The following is a 10,786-nucleotide window of genomic DNA, read 5'->3' on the forward strand; positions in this document are numbered from 1 at the left end:
ACAAACAAGAAAGGGAAAAGAATGAAAAATATGTTCTGTATTCACAACAAGAATTCAAGAATACACTGACAGTAGGAGCTTAACCTCCTCCACTTGGTGCTAAGACCGGTTTACACACTCAAAAGTCATTAACTGCCTTACCAAAACAATTAAGGGTCCTTATAAAGGCCCTTTCCCGCCCCACTCATCTGTTTACAGTTTAAGTGTTTCGTTTCCCCTTTTTCCTTTCATAAACTCTCCACATCCTAACAATTACAATATCTTATGAATAGTTGAACTCTCTCATGTCAAGGTTAGATGTAATGAATTCTAATTCTTTGTACTTTTACTTCTTGGATATTTATCTATGCTTTCATTCAATCTGTTTGTGAATTAGTTTGTTCTAGTTGTTTGATGAAATGATCACTCATATTATTTCATTAGCTTTGGATTGAGTCGGAACTGATTCCAAGTTGTGGTCCAACTAATTATCCTCTTGCTTTTAGTTGTTAGGAATAAAATTGAGGATCTATGAGTTTATAAAGTCTTAAGGACCGAAATCGTTTTTTTAAAAAGTCTGCTAAGAAAAATTAAGTTAGAATCAATAGGGCTAAATATTGGAAACAAAAATAAAGTGTACTATAATAAAAGTGTATATGGCGATTCTCCCACAACATTAATCATCAACTTCGTATTATGTTGAAAAAACAAATGCATGACTAACACTACTATTCTGTGTTTATATTTATACACATTTAGAACAAACGTAACATGATCTGGAGCATAAATATTGAAGTCGAGAATTTGAGATGATATCTCCTGCAAAATTACACAGGGTCCTACACTCTCTTCCTTTCCCTAACTGCACCTCGTCCAATACTGCAGGAGACTCAAATCTTTCATGTACATAAATTCTCACACACCCTTTTCACTCCTTTAATTTTAGAACCAAACTCTTCATAATTTCTACTAGCAGCAAGTAAAATATTACCAAAAGTGTCTCTTTATGATTTCTTGCAGTGCCAACATTGCCAAAACTCCCAGTACATAGCCTAAAAGGAAAGGCTTATGTTATGTAACTCTACATTCACGCTCCAACTAGTCCTATCAGCTTTCTAATAGCTATTATGCATTCGGAGAGATGAAAAAGAATGTTTTAGATCTATACAATTTAAGGTAGACACTGATGAAGAGGAGAGAACATGGTGCATTCTTAGCAAAACTTTCCTAGGCTCTTATTCTTTTATACACAAGCAAAAATTTACATGGTTATCATCACCTCAGGTACTGTTCTAGACAGTCTTTCAATTTTTGGAATGTAACAGGTTTTGACACAAACGAGTCCATACCATTTGCATAACACTCCTCAGCACTCTCTGACATTGTGTTTGCTGTCATCTGCATTATCATGACAAAATAAGAATATGTTACTTTACTTTTCACATATTGAGTTTACACAGAATAAGATAACTATTGGAATATAGAACATTGTCAAGTTCAGCAACACTAAGCTAAATAAAGAGTGGCATGTGACATATTTTTTGTCGGCTTCTATTGTTTAAATAATGAAGTGATGGTTTTTTGTTTGCATGTTCATAAAGGTCAGCATGTTGGAATTCTTTTCTTCTAGATTAGATGTAACGAGTCACAGAAATGTGGACAAATTACTCACCGCAACTATGTGGATCCGGTTTTTAGGTGGTACAGAACATTCATGTGAAATTGGTGAGCATTGTTCAATTCCAGCTTTTCTTGCAGCATCCCAATTGCCAGTTTCCTCATAAGACCGAATCAGTTTTGTTGTTTGAAGACCATTCATAACTGGCATGAACACATCCTGTAAAGCACAAGCACCAAATGATCAACTAAAGCTAAAAGTTCTATTCATAACTTTTAGTTATGAACATTTGCATCAGTAAAAGAAACATTGCATAAAAATGAACTCAAGGGTATTATTCATTCTATTTCTTATATAATATACTGATTTGTACAATGAAAATGCATCAGGACTAAAAATTGAGATTCAATAATTTACCATCAGAATGACATCATACGTATGGCGTTGAACTGCACGTACAGCTTCCACTCCATTGTTCACAACATCCATGCTATAGCCTAACCTCTTCATCATTGACTGTGTCACCATGACATTGATCTTGTTATCTTCAACAAGAAGAATCTTAGGCCCTGATGAGGATTTGATCACTTCTGATGAAGTGTTATTATTACTACTAACGACACATTGGGAGGCTGTGTCTGTCTTCACTTGATGACATGTTTGTTGGAGTTCATTTGACATTGTTCCTAGTGTGATTGCCTCCTTATGTTGAGAAGAATCTACATTACCATTTTGTAACCGAGCATGTGCCTTATCTTGATTCTGTTGGTTGGTGTTAACTGCATTTTCATTCTTTGCTTCAGGGCTATGATTTGATGAACTTGTTGATTCAGACATCTCTGGAGCATCAACAACAATTGAAGATGCATCCTCGGTTGTACTAGTCCCTTTTGATTTTATGTCTGTAGTGGGGAATGAGTAAGAATTTTCTGAAAATCCATTGAACTTGTTTGAGCTTCTGAAACCTGGTAGTATATTTTGGGGCCTGGTAGGTCCATTAGAAGAGAAGAGAGAGCCTAGAGTGCGTGGTTGGAATTGGAAGAACCCCTCTGTGGTATCATCCTCATTATCATCCACATCTGATAGTTCATCTGGGTCATCAGAATTATCACAAGCCGTTGAAACTTTGTAGGGAAGTATGAATGTAAAGGTAGAACCACAATGTTCTTTGCTAGACACTGTTAAACGACCCCCCATTAACTCAACCTGTTCCAAGTGCAAGGAAACATTGACAAAGTGTAATACATGATTAGTCTCTGAAAGAAAATCATGTTAATGTTGGTCCAGTTGGAATATGACAGATACATAATGTGAAATATTATTGTTTCTTTTCACTTTTTCATGACGCTAAAACCATTTTTTGGTCAAGTTATCACAAATAGAAAATAGAGTATGCAAAGATAGTTCTATCTATCAGACTCCCAGACATTCAGAGATATATGTATATGATATATCCAAATTGAGATAGCAAAAGTCAGAGATATATTTATAACTGAATATAGATAACAAAATATTTATCTGTTATCAGAATAACGAAAGGTGAAAACTTTCTAATGTAGATACTCAACTCAACATTTGAATGTCTATGTTACTGTTATCCAAGAATTTACTTTCACCAAAATAAGAGAGGGTATAAAGAAAGCTTACCAGTTGTTTGCATATTGCCAGCCCCAGACCTGTGCCACCATATTTTCGAGCATGGTCTGCACTTACTTGCATGTACCTTCTAAATAAATTAGGTATTGCCTTTTCTGTCACATGGTAAGATGTAAAAAGTTAAGTACTTTAACACTTATTAGGATACAGAGTAACGTTAATCCTATAACAAATTAAGTAATGACAGCGTTTTTATGTACCTGGTATTCCAATTCCTGTGTCATACACATCACAACGTATCCACACTGTTGTTTCAGTTGAATGAGTTTGCTCCTCAGTATCTCCATTCATTGAGCATTCACTTTTAACTGAAGATCTACATTCATCGTTGAATAAATGATTTTGGCTAGGATGGTCGTTGTGTTTTTGACCATCATGACAATTTTTATCACTGCTGCTTCGTGGTGTTGACGCACGTTTCTCTTCCTTCACTCCATTTGCTGAATTTGTAGACTGATCTATGGTCATCTTTTGTTGGCCTTCTGCTTTGGCAAAAGGTGGCTCTGAAACAACGTAAAGGTTGATACCAACTTTGCCTTCATGTGTAAACTTTACGGCATTGCTGAAACACATTAGAGAATAATAAATGTAGAGCAATGGATAATCAGAAATACATTCTTTAGTGTGGTATACTGAAGGATAAGTAGAAGGTAATTGTCAATACATGTCTGATAATACCAGTGAGCCCTATATTGTATTCATGAAGCAATGATGTAGTTTAATATTAAAACATCAAACCATATATGATCAAAATATTGTATGTAGTACAAAGTTATGTATGCACTAGCAGTATTGTGCAGCCAAGTACAATACTCCACTAGAGTAAATGGAACTAAGAATTTGATTTCACACATGAAAACCAAAATGGAAACATTTGAAGTGGTTTATTGCAGATTCATAAGACTAATCAATCAATTAAAGTTTAGTACCTGACTAAATTTGTGAGGATCTGCCGAATCCTCAAAACATCTCCAATGACCTGCAATTATGCATGAAGATATTGAAGTGTAAGTTACTTGACTATCAGGTGAAATCATGTCTTTGCATTCAAAAGTCATGTCAGGACCCAAGTCCTGCATCGTGTTTTCCATATATCAGCTAATTACTTCACTAGTACTTGAGATTTATGAAAATAATCAACAATGCTGAATCTTTACAAATGTAGGCAAAGTACTTACCTCAATAGGTATATCATCTGCCACATTTCCTTCTAAGGTTAACATTTTCTGCAATGATGCTGCAGCAGTCTGGAGAACATGTTTTACCACCTCTCTTGGCCGGAATTTGGTAGCTTCCAATTTCATAACTCCTATAAAAAAAACCAATGGGTTGGTGGAGTGGAATAGATTTAAATGATCTAACAAGAAATAGTGTGGGAGAAATTTCTAACCTGACTCAACCTTGGAAAGATCAAGAATGTCATTTATAAGTTGAAGAACCAAATCTCCTGAAGATATCATGACATTCAAAAGCTGTCTTTGTTCCCGATCAAGTTTCGTGGTGGAAAGAATTTCAGCCATGCTAACAACTCCAGATAGTGGAGATCTTATCTCATGAGACATTGTTGCCAGCATTTGTTTTGCTCTCATAGTCTCCTCTGTTGAAAAGGAGGGGATAAGGAGAAAAAATTAAGCTTTTTGTTGCCAAACCAAACTTATAGTAAAATTCATAAATACAGATTTGGCTGAGTGATTAAACCTGTAATGTGAATGGTTTTATTGAGTTCAGTTTCTTTGGCTTTCTGAACTGCAATCTCTTCCCTAAGCTTTGCCATTCTTTCTCTTTTTCTCACCTGCAGTTTGTGAAAAACATAAGTATCCTTTTTGCAAGCACAAGACTGCAAGTAACATTCAAAAGCAAATAGCATTCACCTGATCTGTTATTTCCATTCCCATATAATTTATTCCAATTGTCTCCCCTGCTTTGCTAAAGACAGGTTCTACATATATCAAGAATGTCTTTGACCCAAATAGTTCTGTCTCAAAAGTAATTTCCTTCTTTGCAGGCAACCCTTTCTCCATCACTTCCCTCTTGAAATCCTGAGACTCCTTAACACCGGATCCGGTGAAAATTTCAACATCTGTTTTCCCTATGATGTCCTGAAAAATACGAGTGAGTTTTAAGAAACAAGAAATTTAAGCCTACTTAAAACTCCTTTGCAAAAGTAAAATAACTCAAGAAAAGTAAAGAAGTTTCTTCTGAAGTATTTGCAGCTTTTCATTCAGTAAAATAAAAATGGCAATGCAACTTAATCATATGACCTTGAAATAAGAGCTTCAACAGCAATCATTACCTCCTCTTGTAAACTTGGAAAATGATTGTAGATAAAGCGATATCGCAACTCTTTGTCCTGGAAGAAAATTATCAGAGTCAGCCCTTTGCAGATTGAAAGTTCCCTTACAGTGGCGAACACATATTTAGCTTTCATAACGACGGACCAATTAAAACTACAATAAAGCCGGTATAGTACAAGTTTTGCACAAAATATGGATCATGTGTTAGAAGGAAAACAATGTAATGCAATTCCAAAGCATGGCATATTTTTGTCAATTAGGTGACAAGTTCCTATATTCACGTTTAATGTTATATCAATGTGTTGACATGTGCCCATATCAGTGTTTCACATGTTAATGCACCAACCACCTAATTCTCCAACACAACACAAATTTCAGATAACAGATTAGTTGCACAGTTCACTTATTGTAGCCTTTTGAAAAGACAGATATAGGAATCATTATGTGTCCACTGCACTTAGGCAATACGGCCATAGAGCAATCTTCCATCTAATCCTATGTGCGTCACTTGCTTCCATATGCATATTTCAACATGTCAACCATCATGCTCCAAAACCAAAGAAGAATAATGTGCTTAGAAGAGGTAGCTGGTACTCTGCAGAAAAATTATTGAAAGGTCCTAACTCTTTTAGTACTTACACTAAGGTAAAGCTAATCTAAGATAAGTGTACACAATATGTCATACATAAACTTTCTGTGAAGTACTTTCAGATCTTGCCATATGGATATAAACTCAATACTCACTGTAATGTACCTGATGGCCAATAACAACAGGTGCATTTTGGAGTATAAAATGTAAGAAATTATCTGCCCTCTTCAGAATCTGAGTTAGTTCTTCCACTGGTGAAGATTGCCTTTCAAAATTCTTTATACTTTCTTGCAACTTGTCAGTTAATATCTGCTCTCTGTTGACACTTGCCTCCAACTGTCTTTCCAACTGCTGTGCCCTCTGTTTCCAATACACAACAGTGTCATACTCAGCATCAATCTCAATCCTCTTATTTTTCACAACCACATCACTTTTCCTGAGTGGCACTGGCACATCTTGCCATGTATAGTAAATCTCATCCAATATAGAAACTGGTCGTTTGTCACCTCCATAATTCTCTTCCTCAAACCGATTGTCTTTCAATATCTCCAATTTCCTGAGCTCAACTTCCTGCCTTTGTTTACTAAGGTTGTCAAGTTCCTCTCTGAGAAGCCGAACTGCATTTGCCTGCTTATACTCCCAGTGTTGCATGAGATATGCCAGCTGAGAAGACCCCTTATCTGTGTAATTTGTAAGCTCCATGAGACGCTGAAAATCCGCTATAGTTGGCTCCTCTAAGATTGTTACTTCCTCCAACATATCTTGGTCCCTTCCAGGCTTCTCTATATTGAACTGTTTTCCAACATCAGAGCCAATATCTTCTGGCCACATTGAAGAGAGGACTTCAACGTCCATGTCTTCAATACAATCACTTTCCATCTCACAAACCATTGAAAACAAACTGATAGCATCCAATTTTCTTTTCTACTATCTATTCCTTCAATCCATTAGCACTTGCATCTCAAGAAGCACTGCTCAATGCTTAATTCTTCGCTTTATCTATAAGCCAGAGCACTAGTGCCAGCTGCAATTTGTTAGGCCAAGATGAGTCTCTCGTAAGAAATCGAAACAGATATATAATAATAAAATTAAGTTACCATTAAGGAAAGGTGAGTTGTAATAAAAGATGTATGTACAAAATACCAAAGTAGTACAGTGAAAGTAACCAAGATCAGGAACTTAACTTTAACCGACCAAAACTAGAAGAATAAGGAAAAAGTTAAAAGAAACGAAACAGAAATGGTCACTGATTAGACGTCATTATGTCATGCTAAAGAATTCAAATATGGACTGTGACAAAACCATGACTCAGAGACAACAGTTAAAGAATTTATATCTGATGTCAGCCACTCAAGAAATCACACTTGAATAGAAGTTTAACTGTTTAAGAAATCTCAGAGTTGGAGAATTAAACTATTTTCAAAAAGTTATTGAAAAATTTTGAAAACAGAAGTTGAATAGCACCTGACACTGCACATTCAGAAAACGAGAAAGGAGTTGACAAAAAAGGCACCTGAGACTTTTAAGAGCACAATCACACAAAACAGATAAACTTCAGCAAAACACTTGCAAATTGCAGAAGAAAAAAACTATTTCACATTTTCATAACTACAAGAAGATTGGACGAATGATCTCAATTGCAATAAACAAAATCAAGATCCATCATTGACAAGAACAACAACAACCCCAACAGAAATGAAGAAAAAAGAACTCAAAGGAAAAGGCATGAGGATTTATAAAGCAATACATTAAATGCAAACGAACCTTGTATATGATTGTAAATCATGTCCTGACAATGAATTGTCGAAGAAGCCAAACCTTTCTGGATTGATGAAATTGAAGTGAGTGAGCAAAAAAGAGCCCAGAAAGATGAAGAATTGAGGCTGACAATGTCGAAAAGTGCTGCCCTGTAGATCTGAGGAATCTCTTCAACTATGGAGTCAAAAGCATTCAATGACACAGCTGAAACATGTATGTAGCCAATCAGTATAGATGAGAGAGAAAGAGAGAGTCAGCTCAGAGAAGAAGAGAGAGGACAGCATGTGATTGTAAACTTGTGAGGGTAAAGGCAAAAACTTTTAAAAAACCAAAAACTAATAGAACAGAAACCCAAGCAGCCATGTGCATTTGGAGGTCAAATATGATAGAGAAATGTTCTTCCTCATTATTTTTTCCCTTCCTTATTTTAATTGTCTTTCTTGTGTCATATTATGAGGCAACAACGTTACCCCTCATACTCACTTCACAGTTCTTTCTCCTCTGCTAAACCCTCAACATTAAGCCATAGTTTAAGGTATATATTAGTCACCATGCAACCATTTTTAATTAAACTTAAGCTTCTTAGTTAGTATTAAGCATCATAATTCATATCTTATTCAAGTTTTGCTGAGATAGGATGATGGAGGCACCAGCAATGATAAATTAATCAGAAAATAAGAAAAATGATAATGCTTTTATCATTGAACAATTGCTTTATATTGTATCATACCATGTTGGTCCTTGTACCATTATTTTCCCATTAATCAATAAAATATCAATATCAAAATCAATATCAAATACTACAAAACGAGGTACAAAAAATTTAAACTTTATTAATATTACTACTCATCCTCTAGGGCAAACAAAGTTAAGAAATTACAACCAATCATGCAATGTGAAGAGAGAGAAAAGATTTGTTTTTATGGGGACAAGGAGTTTTTAAATCCCCATTGATGTTCCCCGCCATTTCCAAGGTGACGTGGGAGGTGGTGGGGCGGCGCGTGTGGTGACGCGCATAGAAGGAGAATGTGGGTTTTACTGGAAGAAGACTGCACATGATAGATCTGAGCTTAATGTTTAATTTACTATTTTACTTTGTGATGAGATGCAATGCATGTATTGAGACCCAAAAGAAGCGACCAAACAGGGCGGTTGCACAGATTCTTAGTTCTTAATGCTATAAATTAAGATTATCTCTGATCCACTTCTATTAATCTTTCACTCATTCAGCTTAAACCAGAGGTTAACGTAGTACTTTGTCTGGTGATTTATTTTACCATGCCAAGTGTCACTCTGCATGTTTTTCTTCATCAGCAGGTTAAACAAATAATATGTGCATGTCAATGATGGGTATTACTTTAAGCTTTATATACGAATCCGTGAAGCAACATACAATATTTACAATAGTAGGTAAACATGATTTCAGAACTCTTGTTTTCAACCTTCTCAAGCTACTTTTATCAGTGTAGTGGATAATGTTTTAAGAGATTCCTCTCATATTTCAAAATAAATTGAGGATGCTTAAAATAATATATGAAATAGATAGGTTAAAAACAACATATTATATATATGTATAAATTATACAAGAGAATTTCTACAAGTTAATTCTTGAAAGGTGACCTGGAATTGCATATCAGACCCATATTGATGAACCAGATAAGAAATATTATTTTAAAAAAAACAATTCTTTTAATAATTATTTTTTTTTGATAATTTTTTAATAAGTATATTAATTAATGATTAGATCGTTTCAAATATCTTTTTAAAAATAAATTCAAATAAATTAAAATATAATAATAATTATCATGCTGTCAAAAAATTATTAAAAATAATTGTTAAAATATAAGCATTTTTTTGTAATTAGGTGGGTAACGAAGTAACTTGAAAAATTTACTCTATGAATGAATTTAGTTGAACGGGTTTGTTGGGATCATGCTATTCGCTTCCAACAATTTGTGAGTGAGAGAGACTTTGGGGGACAACCATATGTAAAGATAATTTGATATTTTATCTTAATATTTTTAGAGATAAGTTTATTTTTATATCTCTAATATCCTAGATTCACCTATCATAACATCCATAAATTATATTTATTTCTCAATAATTTATTGCTTACCTTACCGATTCCGTAATCCATTCTCAACATATATTAAATAATAATAATATATTAATTTTAACTATAATGATAAAATAATAATTTTATATTTTAATTTATTAAAAAAGTTATCTATCATATCAATGAATTACTCATAAACTTTTTTTAAAGAATTCTACATTAGACACACTTTGTCGATTTTTCTTGGCATCCATCTTGGTTTTTGAATAAACGATTTTAAAATGCAAAAACATGAAAATTCTCCTGAGTAGAAACAAGAAAAAGAAGATGTATTGACCTCCTTTTGTTTTTAATCCTCGATCATAACGATAAGACTTTATGTTATGTTTGGATAAGATAATTTAAAAGAATAATTCATTTACTTACAATAATTTAAAATTTTTTATACTAAAATAACTCATTTGGATAAAGCAATTAAAAATAAATTAAAACTTAAGAAAATTTAAAAAGTATTTTGAACGAATAAAATAGAATAATTTTACATATCTTTAAAATATATAAAAATTTAAAATTTCATTCATTTTCACTCTATTTTCATTCTCATAAAGGTTGAGCTGAATTGACTTAAAATAAAGTCTCAATCGTGTCAGCTTAGGTTAAAAGTTCAATTGAATTATCTCTCGCAGAAGATTCAAACAAGTTGATCAAGTTGAAAGCTTAAGTTAAAAAGTCAATTGAGTTGGTCCTCGAAGAAGGTTCAAACAAGTTGATAAATTAAAGTTGAGACGTGTTAATGTAGGTTGAAAGTTAAGTTGATTCAATTTAAGTCAAAGGTT

General features: G+C 33.8%; 1 protein-coding gene across 1 annotated transcript; it reads right to left on the reverse strand.

The window, feature by feature from the left end:
* Nucleotides 1–642: 642 nt before the first annotated feature.
* On the reverse strand, nucleotides 643–8,307 carry LOC106763060 (histidine kinase 5). The gene is made up of 13 exons (XM_014647226.2): nucleotides 7,901–8,307; nucleotides 6,302–7,160; nucleotides 5,547–5,603; nucleotides 5,125–5,352; nucleotides 4,952–5,045; nucleotides 4,644–4,850; nucleotides 4,432–4,562; nucleotides 4,183–4,232; nucleotides 3,454–3,815; nucleotides 3,245–3,348; nucleotides 2,015–2,803; nucleotides 1,652–1,816; nucleotides 643–1,377 (listed from the first exon to the last, which is right to left on the reverse strand). The coding sequence occupies exons 2-13, from the start codon at nucleotides 7,025–7,027 to the stop codon at nucleotides 1,255–1,257; spliced, it is 3,036 nt and encodes a 1,011-aa protein (XP_014502712.1). The 5' UTR covers nucleotides 7,028–7,160; nucleotides 7,901–8,307; the 3' UTR covers nucleotides 643–1,254.
* Between the last annotated feature and the right edge of the window lie 2,479 nt (nucleotides 8,308–10,786).

This window comes from Vigna radiata, chromosome 6 (assembly GCF_000741045.1).
Source record: "Vigna radiata var. radiata cultivar VC1973A chromosome 6, Vradiata_ver6, whole genome shotgun sequence".
Classification (NCBI taxonomy): Eukaryota; Viridiplantae; Streptophyta; class Magnoliopsida; order Fabales; family Fabaceae; genus Vigna; species Vigna radiata.